The sequence below is a fragment of the Mastigoproctus giganteus genome, chromosome 3 (assembly GCF_048544385.1).
Source record: "Mastigoproctus giganteus isolate SK-2022 chromosome 3, ASM4854438v1, whole genome shotgun sequence".
NCBI classification, from domain to species: Eukaryota; Metazoa; Arthropoda; class Arachnida; order Uropygi; family Thelyphonidae; genus Mastigoproctus; species Mastigoproctus giganteus.
Window position 1 is genome coordinate 50,870,468 of NC_143577.1, and position 21,053 is coordinate 50,891,520.

A 21,053-nucleotide genomic window follows, 5' to 3' on the forward strand; every position below is an offset into this window, starting at 1 on the left:
TAGCCCATCTGCCCAAATTATCTAGATCTTGTTGCAGTAGCACACTGCCATTACTGTCATTAACAACCCTGCTAACCTTTGTATCATCTGCAAACTTCGACATTAAGCCTGATATACCGTCATCAATATCATTGATAAATATACAAAACAACAGTGGACCTAACACCGAACCCTGTGGGACTCCACTAATAACATTAGTCCAAGAAGAGCAGAACCCATTGATTACCACCCTCTGTCTTCTCCCACTTAACCATCCTTTTATCCATTGTAGCAACTTACCCTTAATACCATTCTGCTCCAATTTGTACATGCACAACAGTGTCAAAAGTTTTCCTGAAATCGAAATATATGATATCAAAATTATATTTTGCATCCAGTTCCTTTGTAACCACATCATAATATCCTATCAAATTTGTCAGACAAGACTTTCCCTTAACAAACCCATGCTGTGTCTGAATTATTGCTGCAGCCTTGTCTAGATGATCCTGCAATGCATCTTTAACCAGTGACTCCATTATTTTACCCGGAAAAGAAGTTAAACTAACTGGTCTGTAATTACTCGTGTCACCCTTCGATCCCCCTTTGTGAATTGGGGATACATTTGCACATCTCCAGTCTGTGGGAACCTCCCGAGTCCAAGGACACTCTCATAATTATGGCTAAGGGTTTGCTTAGTTGCTTTGCCGCCTCCTTTAATATAACTGGATAGATCCCATCCACTCCAGGTGCTTTTCTTACGTTTAACTTCAACAATTTCTCTTCCACTTTGCTCTTAGTTATTACAAAATCATTAAGTATCTTGCTACAATTTGATAACCTTCTGCCATTTTCAAACCTCATGTGTGAATGTAGATGCAAAATACTCATTCAGTTTGTTTGCTATCTGAGCAGGATCATCGACAGTCGAACCATCGATGTCAAGTGGACCAATCAGATTCATCCCCTTCCTTTTAGAGTTTATATAAGTAAAGAAATCCTTGCTGTTTTTCTTAGCATCTTTTGCCAAGGATTTCTTGTAATCTGCCTTCGCCTGCCGAACCTCCTTTGTGACCTGATTACAGATTAACTTATATCTGCCATAGGCTTCTGAGTCGCTTGATAATTTATATGCATCCCATGCATTTTTCTTCTCTGTTACGAGTCTCATTAGTTCATTTGACAACCATTTAGGCCTAAACCTTGAACAATATTTCTTAATAGGAATGAAACTTTTAGTAGCTTCCACGATTAAAAGTTTCATACCTATTAAGAAATATTGTTCAAGGTTTAGGCCTAAATGTGGAACAGTTTTAGGAATTTTAACCAATTCCTGACACAAATTAAATCAGTTTTTATGAAAAAGGAAACTCAAATACTCTTATATAATTTATAATCAAGAACATCCAAAATTTAATTTCTCTAGAGGATGTTAAAGTTAAAATGATAAAAAGAAGATTCAACTGATATAGCTTGGATAACAAAAAGAATAGGTAATTAGGTTAATAGGTAATAGGCTTGTTGAAAATTAATAGATAAACCAAAGGAGATATTCCATTTAAAGGATGACAAATAAGTTAGTAGTTCCTAAATGGCCTGATTACAGCTGTCACCTATTCATGAGGCTATGATGGCATGTAGTATAGCAAGCACAGCTACATGCCATCTATAATGTTATAATCAACTATAATTACAAAGTATTTTAGAGCTAAAGGCCTCAAAGTTGTGAAGAAGTTTAACTTCCACACAAGTTGGCATAAATGCATCATGTCTGTATGTAGCCAACTACTAAGTAGTTATAAGTAATGCTTCACCAACGGAACAGATTATTGTTACTTATTCTCGGGAGGGATACCACCACCCAGACGACATCATTTCAAGGCTTGTTGGCCTATTGTCAATGATGGGGGGGGGAGGTACCCTGGCATTGCAATGATGCCAACCCAGTTGTGAAGTATAATTCCACAATATCACAGATGCCAGTTGCTGTGCATAGTAATAATACTAAAAAGAATAAATGCACAAGGCATTTATTCTTTTTAGTATTATTATTATGCACAACTGGGTTGGCATCATTGCAACACCGGGGTACCTACCCTCCTACCGACAATAGGCCAACAAACCTTGAAACGGTGCCATCTGGGTGGCAGTGGTATCCCTCCTGAGAATAAGTAACAAAAGTCTTCTCCATCAGTAAAGCTTTACTTATTCGATGTAGTGCAATACATGGTAACTCATGAAGGTAGTCACAATATGAGATACAATTAAATCAATGCCATTTACACTACTTCTGTAGCTTTTAAAAAAAATAGAGAAGGGACTTTGGGCTTCAAAGTCTCTTTTGATTTGAATTAGTAGTTTTTTAGTACTATGAAAAAATATGGTGATATTCTTATAGTAGACATGATGTATTTACATTAACTTGTGCATAAATCAACTATAATGCATGCTCAGACTTATAGATCAGATGGCCCTGGCCTTTCCAAGTTGATAAAACACATTCACAATGGTGCACGAGGATATAGATAATAGTATCATCTTATCATATTATTTTAATTCCTGTGCAAAAACAAAACCATCATGCTTTTACTCATGTTTGGTAATGGATCAACACAGTCCATTACTAGGTGTTAAAATATACTCATAACTTTCATTATGTATTTAATCAGAGGTTTCCTTCCACATGCCACTTGTTCAAATTCAATACATTATTCACTCTGAGGCCACCTGATGTGAGAAATTAGTAAGTCTTGAAACACTGTGAGAGTAGGGTCTCAGTTTTTAATATCAATATGAACAGCAGAATTGCCTCTTTGCTCATGCTGTTTGCATTAAAAGTGAAATTAATAATTTTAAGTTGATTTGTGGATCACAAAATCATTTCTATAGTGAGCATAAGACCAAGCCTGTGATTTTCAATAGAGGGAACAAAGCATCTCCAGACAAAATGGCAGAAATATATCATAATATTTCAATTCCTGCATTGAAATAAAATCTCACACATTTATTAACTTAATATTTGTAATCTCTGTCATTGTCGGTCCCAAGCCCGGATGAGAAAGGAGGAGGGGGAGGAGCATACCTCATGTAAAAAAAAAAAAACCCTGGGCTTGGCTGGCTCCAGCCGACAGTACTTGGGGTGGGCTCCTGCCTGGGTTACAGGCGAAGATGGAGGATCTATCTTCAGCAACAGTGGAAGTCTGTCACTCTTCCAAGATACTGGTCCCATCTAAATTGTGGACTATGCAGCAGAAAAATGGAAAGTTGGCTGCATTAAACCCTATGGATCTCAGTCATTGTAATATAAACATTCATGTTACCACATCCAGGTTTAACCAATGCGGCTGTTCTTATACCATGGAGAACAGCTGTGAAGAAAACTATGTGGTCAGCCAAAACTCAAATGTATCTCTCAACGCTAAACATAAGATTGCTTTACAAGCCCAGTAAAATAAAATTGGTAAAAGAATTGAAAAAGATCAAATGGGATATTGTAGGAATGTCAGAGACACATTGGACAGAAGCACTGGATATGACAGAAGGAAGAATATTTTACTCAGGAAGAAAAGACAACATACATAGAGAAGGAGTCGCTTTCATAGTAAAGAAATATCTATTAAATTCAAAAATTCACCCACACATCTCAAGAATGATAAGTTTAAGAATAAAAGGTAAAGAAAAAGGAATCTTCATAAAAATAATCCAGATATAAGCCCCAGATTCCTCACATGATGATACAGAGATAACTGCCTTCTATTCAGACCTACAAGATATTTTAATAATAATGGGAGACTTTAATGCAAAAGTTGGAGGCTTTTCGACAGACTTCAGCGACATAAGTATACAGGGACATCACCAGATGGAAATACAAAAAACTGCACCGATTACATTTTAATAAATAACAACTGGAAATCATCCATTCAAAATGTTAAAACTCTTAGAAGTTCAGATTTTGACACCGACCATGAACTGCTAGCAGCAACAATTAAATGGAAATTTAAAAATATGAAGCCAAACAACAATAAAAGTAAAAAAAAAAAGAAGTAAAGTGCAGCCATTATCAACCCACTGCAGGATGGAAGCCTCCTCAACAATTCATGCTGAGGGAAATGGACCATAATCTGCCACGCTGGTCCAGTGCGGGTTGGCAGATCGACCGTATTCAGCAGTCAGGGGCTTGAACCCCGGTCTACTCAAAGAGCGTGTGCTACTGCACTCCCTCTCCTGCCCACTCGGCTACGGAGGCCTCAAACAACAATAGAGCAACATTAAATATATCATGATTTGAAAAAGACAAAATAAAGGAAATTTATGGGGAAACACTACAAGAAAAATTAGCCGACCGGGCTAGCCGAGTGGGTAAAGTACCTGCCCGGCAACCCAAAGGTCGCGGGTTCGATTCCCGCCTCGGGCTTGGATCAAAGTACTGCAAAAACCTTGGGAGGTGCAATATGGCCACAGAAGCCGATGCGCCAACAACTACCAAATCAAAAAAAAAAAAAAAAAAAAAAATTAAAAGATATAAACTATTCATCGTCTGTGGAAAATATAAGGGGAAAACTAAACAAATGACTAGGGATGCAGCCTTAGAAACCTTGGGAACAAAACCAAAACCAAATAATCCTTGGATTACAGCAGAAATTTTAGATGTATGGACAGAAAAAAGACAAATGAAAAACCTCCTAAACAAAGAAAATAGTCAAAAAAAGATGGAAAAATATAAAACCCTAAAAAACAAAATAGACAACCTATGTAAAGCTGCTAAAAGGAAATGGAAGACAAAGCAAAGCAGTGTGAAGAGACAAATAAATGTCACACTCTAAAACAACTTACTGGGTTATAAAGGAACTCTAAAACATACATACTGAAAACACTGACGATGAAAAATAAAAACAATATAAAAACAGGAAACAGACAAATTAAAAAAAAATATGGAAAGAATATTACCAAACCCTGTTCAAAGGGGAAAGAAAAAATGCTCTTGCCTTAGATTAGATAGATCTTGCCTTAGAAGAGATAAAGATCGATAACAAAAGAAGTTCAGAAAGCAATTTAGCCAAATGAAGAATGACAAGGCACCCGGAAATGATGGCATCCAAGCAGAACTATGGAAATTCAGAGGCAATGCAATGTTAAAACACCCCGCACAATTGTTTAATATAATTTTATTTACAGGTAATATACCAGAAGACTGGAAAAGTGGAATAATAGTACCTATACACAAAAAAAGGAGATAAAGAAAATTGTCAGAATTATAGACTCGTATAATTATATATATAACCATATATATAAAATATTTATAGAGATCTTACAAAATAGGATACTTAAAATATATGAAGAAACAATAGGGGAAGAACAAGCAGGATTTAGAAAAGACAGATCAACAATAGACCAAATATTCACACTAAACATCATTGCAGAAAAATATTGGAATAAGAAGAAACCTCTTTATCTGTGCTTCATCGATTTCAAGCAGGCATTTGACTCTGTAAACAGAGAAAATTTAAGTGAAACAGCTACAAAAAATCCCACTCGATCACGAAATAATCATGTTTGCAAACAATTTCTATAAAAATACAAGAGCAATAATAAAATTCGACAACCTTAAAACAGAGAAATTTGAAATAGAGAAAGGAGTCATGCAGGGATGCTCTTTATCTCCATATCTACCTAGAAGAACTAATGAAATAAATTGAAGAAAAAAGAGGCACAATAATAAATGGAAAAAATATAAACTACATAAAATATGCAGATGATATTGTGATTTTAATAGAAACCAAAGAACAACTAAAAGAAATATTAACAAATACCGATAAAGCAAGCAACAATTATGGAATTAATATTAATATAAATAAAACCGAAGTAATGCAAATCGGGAAAAACATAGAAGACAAACAAACATCCAAAATCAATAAATAGAACAAGTACAAAAATTTGTATACCTGGGCTCTCCAATAACCGGAAACCTAAGTAATATTGACCAAATTAATCACAGACTGAACGTCGGATGGACAAACGTGAACAAACTCGAAAACATATGGAAGATGGTCTAAAAATTAAACTATATGAAACTGTCATCGTACCCACTGCAACTTATGGAACCAGTGGTTCTCAGTGTACCGCAAGATTTGGAAAAACTCCACTGAGTTCAATAGCAATCACTATTTAGATGTGCCATGAATATGCATCTTTTAACTTCAAGTGTGACTTTAGTGACAAAAGATTAGGAACTACTGCTCTAAATTGACCAAAAGACAGGCTTAGAGATTATTCCCTTTTTGCATACAAAGAAATGCTTTGCCATTCTGGGTGGAGGTATCCACCTAGAATAAGTAACAATAGTCTTCTCTATTAGTGAAACATTACTTATTCGAGGTAGTGCAATATCATGGCAACTCGCTGTGAAGGTAGTCACAATATGAGATACAATTAAATTGATGCCATTTCAAGTTTGAGTTCACTACGAACAAAATATTGTGTATCTACGTTGACTATTCATTAGATAAAAAGTTTATATTCATATAAATAAAGTCACATCAACACAAGCAAAGAACAACTAGAACTGTGGTCAAGTCTATAAACAAAAATCAAGCATTGCTGCAAAAGGTTCGATCAGTGTGCCAATATTGAGTAGTTGCTAATTTCATGTGCCTTTACTTTTACTGCACTTATTCACCGACTGGTTAAAGAATGACTGAGCACATGCATTACAACACAGTGCTTGGGTGCCTTTCGAACTCATATATGTATGACGGCACATTACTTCTACTGCTGTTTGATGCTTATATGCCTAAAGGCAGCAAATGTGTAAAACTGGGGTTTATTAAAGTGAAAGTTTACTGTATTCTAATAATTTTATAATTAGTACAATGTTTTCTGTGCAATGTAATTAAATATTTTAAAATAATCAAAATTAAAAATAATAAAATTAATGAACTATACTTACATTTTTATTTCTGGTAGTATCATTGGTCTGCAATGATGTTTCAGTACCCGAACTTTCATTATCACCATCACCAGCATCATCAACGTCATCATCACCACCACCACCATCATCATCATAATTAAAGAGCAGCTGCTTTTTATTTCTCTCCCTTTTGCTCATTTTGCCATTACGTATCTTCCGAGTACTCATTCTGGACAAAAATAATAAAATAAATTAGTTTTCATTAAACTTGTGCAAATTGTTAACCTGTGTGAATTGTTAACTACCCAAAATAATGCAAATTTAGCTAAAACAGATTTTTACCACAAATTAAATTACAATATTATAATTTAATTTTCAACAACTGATTACAAGCATACCATGTGAAATTTAAGACAAGATCAAAACAAACTCTTCCAAATGAAAAACATTAAAAAAAAAACACATTACATAAACACAAAAAGCAAAAGGCCCTCTTAAGTAAGCCATGACTATTTAAAAACTGATCAGAGGCTATGTTTAAGTGATTAGGTCATTAGTCACATTACACAATAATTACACTTTATGTTTCTATATCTCTAATGAAGACTTTAGGAAAATATTTTGTCAGCTTAATTCTTACCTTAACCCAGTGGTTGTGGGGATAACCTAACATGTGACCCTTGAAAATAACATTCCCATGTTAACTGTTAATCACTAATTAAAATTCTGAAATCTTGTCTATCTTCCTAAATGGAGTCAAACTTTTCCCGTCAGTTTCTGAAATGATTTTTTTATGGTTTTCATACAGAAATTGTGTATGGATACCTGTCAGGTGATCCACCACTGTCTTTCCAACTATTTGGATTTTTTTGCTTGAAGAGTAGATACTGGAAAGTGGCAATGCTATTTATTTAAAGTTTTAGATTAGTTGTTTTTTTTTTTCTCATTAGTTTAATAAACATCTACATTCTTATCTTAGTTGTTTTTGAAAGATTTATTATTATTTGCACAGAGTAAAGAGGATTATACAAAACCCGATATCCTCTCCAGGTGGCCGCTACACTATGGGAAGCAAGGTAGTTTCAAATTTTACACATTGTGAAGCATGTCAAAATATGAAAATGGAAGTAACTAATAGTACTGAATATACATATACAGTACTCTCGATTTTCCTGGATAGATGGTAAAAAAAAAAAAAAAAAAAAAAATCCCGGATAATAGATTTTCCGGTTAATCCAAAAATACAGTAAGTCCCAGACATACATAAGAGATACGTTCCAAGACTTCTTACTTAACTCGGGAATGACTAATAAAATATTGCTACTATATCCCTGATATGCCAAAATTACAAAAACCACATAATATCCTCTCAAGAATGAAGAAAAATAGTTATATTTTTTAATTAGTTCAATTAAAAACTATCTGAGGACAGTGGTGAAGTAGTCAGAGTGGCACATAAGAAAATATAAAAGGAAGAAAAAACGCATGTTACTGTACTGTAAAAACTGATTTGTCTTTCGTAGCTTTGGTTATTACAGCTGACCTCATTGGCGCCGATCACTTCACCGCTTCTCGTATTCTTGTCTTTGTCCTTTATATTGTATTCACCGTTCCACTGACAAATCTGAATTCCGCGTGATACTTGTTAATGTATGGCCATTTTCATACATCCTTATTAATTTAATTTGCTGATCCAAATCGATCGCTTTCCTTTTCTAGGTAGATTTACTAGTATTGCTATCACTTATTCTCTTAGTTGGCACCACGATAACAGTCAATATGAAATTTCTGTAAAGAATTTCACAGGGTTAAGGAGGAAACACACTATTATCACCTCACACGAGCTCACATTTTAAAAACTGCATGTCATAGGTAAATGGTTTTTGGTTATTGTTGTTGAAATGGAGGTTTAATGGTGCACAGACTACTATGGCTAACTGTGACTGTTACTTTGGAGTGTTGATCAACATAAGAAACAAAACAGAAATAAAAGTGAGCATATAAGCTGATTATATTTAGGCAAGTAAAAAACTGATAAACTGGTCTTGTCTCCAATATGAGTTAGTTGCAAAGGTTCAAGTAATAGCATAGATGTTTAATATTTATTTTTGGTTTTGATTTCATATCTTATATGTCACTGTTTCAGTTTGAAGTGTCTTAGCTATATTATAATTTTGTGGTGGTCAGATTACAAGTTTCTAGTCGGTGTTGTTCAGTCAACTGATGTTTCATTGTTGTTTGGGGGACTTTACATTTTGCGCAGCCGATCATATAAAGTGAATTCTTATTTCAATTTTTATAAGTCTTCTTGCCATTTTTTAGCACTGTGTTCAGCAAGCACAGCTTAGAACATGAAATACGGTAGTCACTAATAAAATAGGCTGCTGATATAACATGAAATTTCAAAACACACATCTCCATTTCAATTCTCATGCTGACATCATTTTTGTCCACAATACTAAAAAATAAAGTAGTAAAGCTTTAAAATTACAGCGGCATACAATATTATCAATTTCATTTTCATATTTATTATCAACTTTTATTTGCGATCTGATTTATATGTACTATGCACTTCAATCCAGAAATTCGAACAAGGCCAGAGAAAGTGATGGATTGAAATCTGGCTCTAAAATTCCTTAATTTTCAAAAAAAAATTAAAGTGTACATTAAAAAACTTATTATAGGAGTTTTATTTTAAGTTTATATTCTTAAAGTTTTATTCTTAAACTTACTGTAAAACTTTTAAAAATAGAATTTTGCCATAATATACTTAAAAGATATTCCATAGGATATCTTTGCATGTATTTATATACTTATTAAATATTAGTTGCCGTTAGGATTTTTAATCAGGTTTAATGTAAATTTATAAAAAAATAAATTACAGTAATAGTATTCACCATATAGTGCAAGGAAGCCACAGGCTTTTGCTGCACTGACAAAAAAATAATAATAAATAAATAAAGTACATAAGTAAATACAAATCATAAGCTTCCCTCCTTATCCAATTGACCTTTGAATTTATTCAAACTGTGAGGGCAACTTGTTCCAGCAATCAACACCTTGCTTGCTAAAAGAAAATTTCCTACAAACTAATCTAAACCTCAGTCCCTGTAAATTTATGGCCCCTAGTTCTGGAATTCTTTATACTAGCGAAAATTGAACCTTCACCCATTTTACTAATCCCTCTCAGAGGGATTAGTAAAATGGGTGAAGATAAACCTCAATCAGGTCACCTCTGAAGTGTCATGTTGCCAAGCACTGTAGCCCACATAAAAGGAGTCTCCTCACACAGTTGTCCTTTTGCTGATCTCATTGTGTAAGATGCCGATCTTTGGATCCTTTCAAGAAGTTCAATGTCTTTTTTTCAGATGAAGTCTCCATACCTGAACACAGTATTCCAAATATGGTTTTACAACTGCCTTATACAGTGGGATTATGACCTCCCTATCTCTACAGGATAACATTCAATAAATCATCAAAGATGGCCCCATGGGTCCTGGCTGCCTGTTTACACTGTTCAGAAAACTTCATATCTGTACATATCGTAACTCCCAGATCCCTTTCCTCCTCCACTGTTTTTTAATTCAAACCCACCAAGTGTACAGGGCGATTCATAAAGGACTTTACAACTTCGTAAGTGTATAGAAATTTATTCAGGAGACATATATAATTTATAAAACTGTCATATTGTAGCAAAAAACATCAAGTTTTACCTCGAACACAGTCATTTTGGTTCGATGTGACTGCCATTGGTGATATGGCAGACATCCCATCTGAACTCAATTTTCTTCCAAACGTGATGTAACATACCCAGTGTAACTTCTGTAACTGCACCGGTGATTTTAGTTTTGACCTTGGCAAGATTGGTAGGTAAGGATGGAACAAACACTTGATCTTTAATGAAACCCCATAGAAAAAAGTCTAGAGATGTGAAATCTGGGGAATGAGGTGGCCATGCTAACGGCCCTGCTCGACCAATCCACGGACCTGGGAAACGGTTATTGAGGAATTCCCTTACCTCCATCTTGCTGAAAGTGTCTTCTTGCCAGGCTTTTTTTTGTTTTTGTTTTTCTTAATGATCATTAGCAACTAAGGCCATATTGCTCCGGGATATGCGGTGGTCATTCCCTGACCTTTCCACATCCTCCGTATTTGGTGGTGACGGGCTCGAACCCCGGTCTAATCAAGAAGCGTGTGCTGCACACTGGTGCTCCTTCCCACCTGGCTACGGAGGCGGCTCTTCTTGCCAGGCATCTTCGTAAAACTGTGGAATGAGAAAATTTTCCAGCATATCCAGATACACAATACCATTGTTGGTTGTCTCATGGAAAAAAGAAGGGTCCATAAAGTTTTACTTTGCTGGGAGCACAAAAGACATTCACCTTTGGGCTATCACAAACATGTTCCAGACATGCAGATGGGTTTTCGCCATCCCAAACACTGCAGTTGTTGTTATTGTTGTTACTTGGTGTTTTAGGAGCATTAGCAACTAAGGCCATATTGCTCCGGGATATGTGGTGGTCATTCCCTGACCTTTCCGCATCTTCCGTATTTGGTGGTGACGGGCTCGAACCCCGGTCTAATCAAGAAGCGTGTGCTACGCACTGCTGCTCCTTCCCACCTGGCTACGGAGGCGCCCCTGCAGTTGTGGGTGTTAACCCTACCACTAACATGAAATGTGAAAGTAGTCATTTTTTGAAATGCAAGCCGCTGGCGCCCGCAGTGTGGAATTCAGTACTACGGCACTACGTCAGTAAAACTTGATGTTTTTTGCTACAATATGACATTTCAATAAATTATATGTCTCTTGAATAAATTTCTATACACTTATAAAGTTGTAAAGTCCTTTTTGAATCAGTCTGTATAATTTATTTTGGGGTTGCTATCTGACAAGTGTAAGACCTTGCATTTAGCTCCATTAAAACATAGCTGCCACTTCTCTGACCATTTTTAAAGTCTGTTCAAGTCATACTGAAGGAGCACTGCTTGGCACTGATCATTAAAAACTACCAATATTTATGTTGTCTGCAAATTTTGACAGTCAATGTCATTTATGAAAAAGAGACAACAGTGCTCCAAGAACTGATCTTCAGGGTCCCCACCCCTGATATTACATCAATCTGAAGAATATCCATTAATCATAACCCTCTCCCTGCTCCTTGCAGCCATCTAGCAATATATCTTAGAATATTTATATGGACTAATAGATTAACAGTAGCCACTGGCAGAGGTGAAATTGATTCTTGCACTGCATCTATTGGAAAGAGAAGCAGGCTGGAAAACATGGTGCAGGGGATTTCAGAGACTGCTGGGAATCATCGTAGAACAAGTAAATACATGGGCTGAGTTAGGGTACCTAAGAATAAGAACAGGTGTATGTATACTTGCACTTACACCAATGCTAGGAGTTTGGTAAATAAATTTGATGAAATGAGGTGTTGGACTAAATTCCAAATAACAAATGCTTAATGTACGGTACTCACCTTATACAATCTGCAATAGTCATTAGGGTGAATTAATGGCTAAATTTTGGGTTGAATAATTTAAATTAGTAAATTAAAAAGCGGGATAAAAAAAAATAATTTAATTTGACGGAATTTAAAATAAGCACAAGGAGGCAGAAGTGCAAAACTCCATCCCTGGTTGTCATGAAGGATAATAATTAAAAAACTCTGAGTAATATAAAACTGATAAGGCCAACAGTCATAACGATGGATTTTCCGGTACCATACATTAAGCATTTGCTATTTGGAATTTAGTCTAACAATCACGGTATTTTAAGAACTCTATAATTTCTCATATTTGAGGTGTTGGTTAAAACATCAAAGGCAGATATTGTTGGAATATCAGAGACAAGGTATCACAGATATAAGGAATGCAGAATTGGAATTTGGGGAGTACAGGAAGGATAGAAAGGACAGAAAGGGAGGAGGGGTTATGCATTAGTTAAGAAACACATAAAATGTAAGGAAGTGCAGCCAGTTGACATGGGTGGGCAGTGCAGTGTTGAGCCAGTTTGGTGAGCTGTAGCATAAGCATCAGCAGAGGCATATGATGCAAGAAATCAAGCTTCTGCAGCACCAGGCAAAAAAAAAAAAACCCATCCCATTTCACCCCTCCCTTCATTCCAAAAGCCTGTCCAGCTCAGCCTTAAATTTATTTAGGCTATCAATTTCCACAACCAAAGATGGAAGTCTATTCCAACAATCAAATCACTTGCTGGCTAAAGGCAAATTTCTGCACATATATTTCTGCACATCTAGACAAGACTGCAGCAATAATTCAGACACAGCATGGGTTTGTTAAGGGAAAGCCTTGTTTGACAAATCTGATAGGATATTATGATGTGGTTACAAAGGAACTGGATGCAAAAAATAATTTTGATATCATATATTTGGATTTCAAGAAAGCTTTTGACACTGTTGCGCATGGAAGACTATTGTACAAATTGGAGCAGAATGGTATTAAGGGTAAGTTGCAACAATGGATAAAAGGATGGTTAAGTGGGAGAAGACAGAGGGTGGTAATCAATGGGTGCTGCTCTTCGTGGACTAATGTTATTAGTGGAGTCCCACAGGGTTCGGTGTTAGGTCCACTGTTGTTTTGTATATTTATCAATGATATTGATGAAGGTATATCAAGCTCAATGTCGAAGTTTGCAGATGATACAAAGGTTGGCAGGGTTGTTAATGACAGTAATGGCAGTGTGCTACTGCAACAGGATCTAGATAATTCGGGCAGATGGGTTAAGAAGTGGCAACTGAAGTTTAACCTTGACAAATGCAAAGTACTGCATATGGATAGAAGTAACCCCAGAGAAACGTACAAACTGTGTGGTACTACGCTTAAGGTGGTAGAAAATGAAAAAGACCTGGGAGTAATTGTCCAGGCAGATATGAAGTTTTCTGAGCAATGCACACAGGCTGCCAGGGCAGGTCATGGGGTTTTGTCAATGATATATAGGAATTTTGCTAGCAGGGAAAAGGAGGTGATTATCCCTCTGTATAAGGCAATGGTCAGGCCACACCTTGAGTACTGCGTACAGGTCTGGAGGCCTCATTTTAGGAAGGGTGTAGATTTACTTGAGTGTGTACAGAGAAGGGCAACAACATTGGTGAGGGGAATGAAGGGATCCTCTTACCAAGAGAGGCTTAAGTTCTGCAAATTGCAGTGGCTGGAGACTAGGCACCTGCGCAGTGATCTGATTGAGGTGTATAAGGCCTTGAATGGGTTGAGCATGCTGAATTCTGATGGGATCCTTCCACTTGTTCAGATTACAAACTAAAGGTGGCATAAATTCAAATTAAGAAAAGACAGATGTAGATTAGATGTGCGGAAATTTGCCTTTAGCCAGCAGGTGGTTAATTGCTGGAACAAACTTCCATCTGTTGTTGTGGAAGTTGATAGGTTAAATAAATTTAAGGAGGAACTGGACAGGCATTTGGAGGGGATGGTGTGATTTTTTTTTTTTTTTTTTTTTTGGCTGATGTTGCATAAGCTCATACACTTGCTTTCTTGCATCAAATGCCACTGCTGCTACTACTACTACTACTACTATTCTACAACTGTCTTTCCTCAATTTGAAATTGTGGCCCCTCAGGTTCTTAACCTGAGCAAGAGGAAGAACCCCATCAGCATTTAGTTTGCTCAACCCATTCAAGGCCTTATACACCTCGATTAGATCACCTACCCTCCAGGCACTCCAATTTGAAGAATTTTAGCCTTTCTTGGTAAGAGCACCCCTTTGCTCCCCTCACCAATCTTGTTGCCCTTCTTTGTACTTGTTCTAGCAACTCTACATCCTTCCTAAAATGAAGCTTCCAGACCTGTACACAGTACTCTAGGTGTGGCCTGATCATTGCCTTGTACAAAAGGATAATCACTTCCCTGTCCCTGCTAGCAAAATTCCTATATATCATTGTCAAGACACCATGACCTTCCCTGGCAGCCCATCTGCACTACTCAGCAAACTTCATATTTGACTGCACAATTACCCCGAGGTCTTTTTCACTTTCCACTTCCCTGAGCGTAGTACCACACAGTTGGTAAGTTTCTCTTGGATTATTGCTAACCATATGCATTACTTTGCATTTGTCAATGTTAAACTTCAGTTGCCACTTCTCAGCCCATTTGCCCAACTCATCTAGATCCAGTTGGAGTAGCATACTGTCTTTACAACCCTGCCAACCTTTGTATCATCTGCAGACTTTGACATTAAGCTTGACATACCTTCATCAATATCATTGATAAATATACAAAACAACAATGGGCCCAACACCGAACCTTGGGGAACTCCACTAATAACATTAGTCCACAAAGAGCATTGTCCATTGATTACCACTCTCTCTGTCTTTTCCCACTCAACCATCCTTTTATCCATTGTAGAAACTTACCCTTAATGCCATACTGCTCCAATTTGTATGTACAGTAGTCTTCCATGTGCAATAATTACAAAAGCTTTCCTGAAATCCAAGTATATGAAATCAAAATTATTTTTTGCATCCAGTTCTTTTGTGACCACATCATAGTATCCAATCAAATTGGTCAGACAAGACCTCCCTTTAACAAACCCATGCTGTGTCTTAACTATTACTGCAATCTTGTCTAGATGATCCTGCTATGCTTCTTTAACCAGTGACTCCATTATTTCCCCCACAACAGAAGTTAATCTAAAGGTTTATAGTTACTTGTGTCACCTTTTGAACCCCCTTTGTGAATTGGTGAAACATTTGCACACGTCCAGTCCATGGGGGCCTCCCCTGAGTCCAAGGAAGCTCTCATAATTATGGCTAAGGGTTTGCTTACTTCCTTTGCTGCCTCCTTTAATATCACTGGATAGATCTCATCCACCCAAGGAGCCTTCCTTATGTTTAACTTTAACAATTTCTCCTCCACTTTGCTTTCAGTTATTACAAAATCACTTATATACATGTTAGTGTTTGATAAACTTCTGGCATTCCCCTCATTGAATAACTTCTCATGTGTGAATATAGATGCAAAATACTCATTCAGTTTATCAGCTATCTGAGCATGATCATCAATAGTCAACCAATCTATGTTAAGTGGCTCAATCAGATTCATCCCTTTCCTTCCAGAGTTCATATAGTAAAGAACCTCTTCGCTGTTTTTCTTTGCATGCTTTGCCAAAGATTTCTTGTAATCTGCCTTCGCCTGCCTAACCTCCTTTGTGACTTGATTACAGGCATGCTTATATCTGCCATAGGCTTCTGTGTCACCTGATAATTTATATGCATTCCATAAGTTTTTCTTATCTGCCACGAGCCTCATTAATTCATCTGACAACCATAGTAGCCTCCAAGATTAAGTCCCTGAAGACTTCTCCTTTAGAATTCAATGCTGGTAACATCATTAGTTGATCCCACTGTACAGAATTTAAAAACTGTCTGAGACCCCTGTAATCGATCACCTGTACGAAAGCAAAAGCCCTTCCCTTTAGCCTTGATGGTAGTTACATCTTTAATCAATTCCCATATCACTACACTGTGATCACTGTCACCCAGTGGTTCCTTTATCTGCAAATTCTTAATGCATGAATAATTACTGCTGATAATCAGATCAAGAGTATTAATCCCTCTTGTTGCCTCTTGAACATGCTGCTGTAGAACACAGTCATTAAAATAAATCCAAAAAAGTCTTGCTAGTGTGCGAGTGACCAACCCACAAGTTCCAGTTAATATCTGGAAAGTTAAAATCTCCCCAAGACATTCTGATTTACTGGCCCATTATATTTCTCTGCACAATTGCTCATTAGACCTATAACACACACCTCCTCTCATTTTTCCTTTCCCAGTGCTTAAGTTACACCAAACAGACTCAACGTTGCATTGTCCATCAAAATCAATTGGATGCACTTCCTTAGATTTTATGTTTTTCTTAACTAACAGCATAACCCCTCCTCCCTTCCTGTCCACATTGTACTCCCCAAATCCCAATTCTGCATATGCACTGGGAAAGCAAAATTGATAGTAGGAGTGTGTTTTAGGCCAAATTACTCTGATGAGTATAATGAAAAACTGAACAGAGAAATAGAATGGCCAGTAAATCAGATTGTCTTATAATAGGGAATTTTAATTTCCCAAGTACTGACTGTAACTTTCAGTTGGTCACTCACACACTAGCAAGGATTTTGTGGATGATTGTTTTCTACACCAGCATGTTTGGGAGGCAACTAGAGGGAGTAACACTCTTGATCTGATTATCAGTAGTGATTCTTCATGCATTAGAATCTGCAGATAAAGGAACCAATAGATGGTAGTGATCACAGTGTACTGATGTGGGATTTACTCAAAGAGGTAACTGCCATCAGGGGTAAAGGGAAGAGTTTTTGCTTTCGTAAAGGTGACTACGGTGGTCGAAAACAGTTTTTAAATTCTATACAGCGGGACCAACTGATGATGTTACCAACAGCAACTTGTAAATGGGAAGTATTCAAAGAATTAATATTAGAAGCTACTAGGCTTTTCATACCAATTAAGAAATACTGTTCAAGGTTTAGGTCTAAATGGAAGAAATACTGTTCACGGTTTAGGTCTAAGTCACTGGTTAAAGAAGTATTGCAGAATCACCTAGACAAGATTTCAGTTCTAGTTCAGACGCAGCAAGGTTTAGTTAAGGGTAAGTCATGTCTCACCAATTTGATTGGATACTATGATGTGGTCACAAAGGAACTGGATGCAAAGAATATTTTTGATATCATATACTTAGATCTTAGGAAGGCTTTTGATTCTGTTGCACATGGAAGACTGCTGCAAAAATTGGAGCAGTGTGGCATTGGAGACAAATTGCTGCTATGGATAAAGGGATGGTTGAGTGGGAAAGACAGAGAGTGGTAATCAGTGGTCACTGCTCTTCGTGGACTAATGTTATTAGTGGAGTCCCCCGGGTTCAGTGTTGAGTGCACTGTTGTTTTCTGTATTTATTAATGATACTGATGATGGAATATCAGGCTTAATGTCCAAGGTTGCAGATGATACAAAGGTTGGCAGGGTTGTTAATGACACTAATGACAGTACGCTACTGCAACAGGATCTGGAAAAGTTGAGCAGATGGGCTGAGAGGTAGTAGTAGTTATGGCATGTGATGCAAGAAAGCAAGTGTATGAGCTTATGCAGCATCAGCCAAAAAAAAAAAAAAAAAAAAAAAATCACATCATTCCCTCCAAATGCCTGTCCAGTTCCTCCTTAAATTTATTCAACCTATCAACTTTCACGACAGATGGAAGTTTGTTCCAGCAATTAACCACTCACTGGCTGAAGGCAAATTTCCGCACATCTAATCTACATCTGTCCTTTCTTAATTTGAATTTATGCCTCCTTAGGTTCGTAATCTGAACAAGTGGAAGGATCCCATCAGAATTCAGCGTGCTCAACCTATTCAAGGTCTTATAGACCTCAATCAGATCAACACGCAGGTGCCTAGTCTCCATCCACTGCAATTTGCAGAACTTAAGCCACTCTTGGTAAGAGGATCCCTTCATTCCCCTGACCAATCTTGTTGCCCTTCTCTGTACATGCTCAAGCAAATCTACATCCTTCCTAAAATGAGGCCTCCAGACCTGTACGCAGTACTCAAGGCATGGCCTGACCATTGCCTTATACAGAGGGATAATCACCTCCTTTTCCCTGCTAGCAAAATTCCTATATATCATTGACTAAACCCCATGACCTGCCCTGGCAGCCTGTCTGCATTGCTCAGAAAACTTTATATCTGACTGCAGAATTACTCCCAGGTCCTTTTCATTTTCTACCACCTTAAGTGTAGTACCACACAGTTGGTACATTTCTCTGGGATTACTTCCACCCATATGCAGTACTTTGCATTTGTCAAGGTTAAACTTCAGTTGCCACTTCTTAGCCCATCTGCCCAAATTATCTAGATCCTGTTGCAGTAGCACACTGCCATTGCTGTCATTAACAACCCTGCCAACCTTTTTATCATCTGCAAACTTCGACATTAAGCCTGATATGGCTTAATGTCGAACATTAAGCCATAGTAGCCGTAGGCAGAGGTGAAGGTGATTCTTGCACAACTTCTATAAGAATAAGTAGCGACCTGGAGCGTGGGGTGTTGAGGGTTCCAGGGACGGATGGCAGTCATCCTGAAATAGGTGGGTATATGGGATGTGTTAGGGTAACTAGGAATAGGAGTAGGAGCATGTATGCTTGCATGTATACCAATGCTAGAAGTATAGTAAATAAATTTGATGAATTTGAAGTGTTGGTCAAGACATCAAAGGCGGATATTGTTGGGATAGCAGAGACGAGGTGTCACACAGATATAAGGAATGCAGAACTGGAATTTGGGGAGTACAATGTGTACAGATAGGAAAAACAGGATAGAAAGGGAGGAGGTGTTATGCTGTTAATTAAGAAAAACATAAAATCAAAAGAAGTGTATCCAGTTGATATAGATGAACAGTGCACTGTTGAGTCAGTTTGGTGTGACATAAGCACTGCAAAAGCAAAAAAATAAGAGTAGGAGTGTGTTCTGGCCTAATGACTCGAATGAGTACAATGAACAATTGTACAGAGAAATAGAGTGGGCTAGTAAATCGGAATGTCTTATAATGGGGGATTTTAACTTCCCAGATATTGATTGGAACTTGTGGGTTGGTCAATCACACACTAGTCAGACTTTTGTGGATTTATTGGATGATTGTTTTCTGCAGCAGCATGTTCGAGAGGCAACCAGAGAAAGTAATACTCTTGATCTGGTTATCAGCAGTGATCATTCGTGTATTAAGAATTTGCAGATAAAGGAACCACTAGGTGGCAGTGATCACAGTGTACTGATGTGGGATTTACTTAAAGATTTAATTACCATCAGGGGTAAAAGAAAGGGTTTTTGCTTCCGTAAAGGTGAGTACAGTGGTCTCAGACAGTTTTTAAATTCTGTACAGTGGGATAAACTGACAATGTTACCAACAGTAAATTCTAAGTGGGAAGCATTCAAGGAATTAATCGTGGAAGCTACTAAAAGTTTCATACCTATTAAGAAATATTGTTCAAGGTTTAGGCCTAAATGGTTATCTAATGAACTAATGAGACTCGTAACAGAGAAGAAAAAATGCATGGAATGCATATAAATTAACAAGCGACTCAGAAGCCTATGGCAGATATAAGTTAGTCTGTAATCAGGTCACAAAGGAGGTTAGGCAGGCTAAGGCAGATTACGAGAAATCCTTGGCAAAAGATGCTAAGAAAAACAGCAAGGATTTCTTTACTTATATAAACTCTAAAAGGAAGAGGATGAATCTGATTGGTCCACTTGACATTGATGGTTCGACTGTTGATGATCCTGCTCAGATAGCAAACAAACTGAATGAGTATTTTGCATCTACATTCACACATGAGGAATTACTAAGGTTTGAAAATGGCAGAAGGTTATCAAATTGTAGCAGGATACTTAATGATTTTGTAATAACTGAAAGCAAAGTGGAGGAGAAATTGTTGAAGTTAAACATAAGAAAGGCACCTGGGGTGGATGGGATCTATCCAGTTATATTAAAGGAGGTGGCAAAGCAACTAAGCAAACCCTTAGCCATAATTATGAGAGCATCCTTGGACTCAGGGGTGGTTACCACGGACTGGAGATGTGCAAATGTATCCCCAGTTGACAAAGTGGATTGAAGGGTGATAAGAGTAATTACAGACCAGTTAGTTTAACTTCTGTTCTGGGTAAAATAATGGAGTCACTGGTTAAAGATGCATTGCAGGATCATCTAGACAAAACTGTAGCAATAATTCAGACACAGCATGGGTTTGTTAAGGGAAAGTCTTGTCTGACAAATTTGATAGGATATTATGATGTGGTTACAAAGGAACTGGATGCAAAAAATAATTTTGATATCATATATTTGGATTTCAGGAAAGCTTTTGACACTGTTGTGCATGGAAGACTATTGTACAAATTGGAGCAGAATGGTATTAAGGGTAAGTTGCTACAATGGATAAAAGGATGGTTAAGTGGGAGCAGACAGAGGGTGGTAATCAATGGGTGCTGCTCTTCGTGGACTAATGTTATTAGTGGAGTCCCACAGGGTTCGGTGTTAGGTCCACTGTTGTTTTGTATATTTATCAATGATATTGATGAAGGTATATCAGGCTTAATGTCGAAGTTTGCAGATGATACAAAGGTTGGCAGGGTTGTT

The 21,053-nt window shown here is 37.2% G+C and overlaps 1 protein-coding gene across 1 annotated transcript in view; it reads right to left on the minus strand.

The window, feature by feature from the left end:
* LOC150087950 (torsin-1A-interacting protein 1-like) overlaps window positions 1–21,053 on the minus strand; it is a 50,262-nt gene that overhangs the window by 18,247 nt on the left and 10,962 nt on the right. Inside the window, exon 3 of the mRNA XM_090369976.1 lies at window positions 6,923–7,112. Coding sequence (XP_090226102.1) covers window positions 6,923–7,111 — 189 coding nt within the window. The 5' untranslated portion in view covers window position 7,112. The remainder of the gene's footprint in view (window positions 1–6,922; window positions 7,113–21,053) is intronic.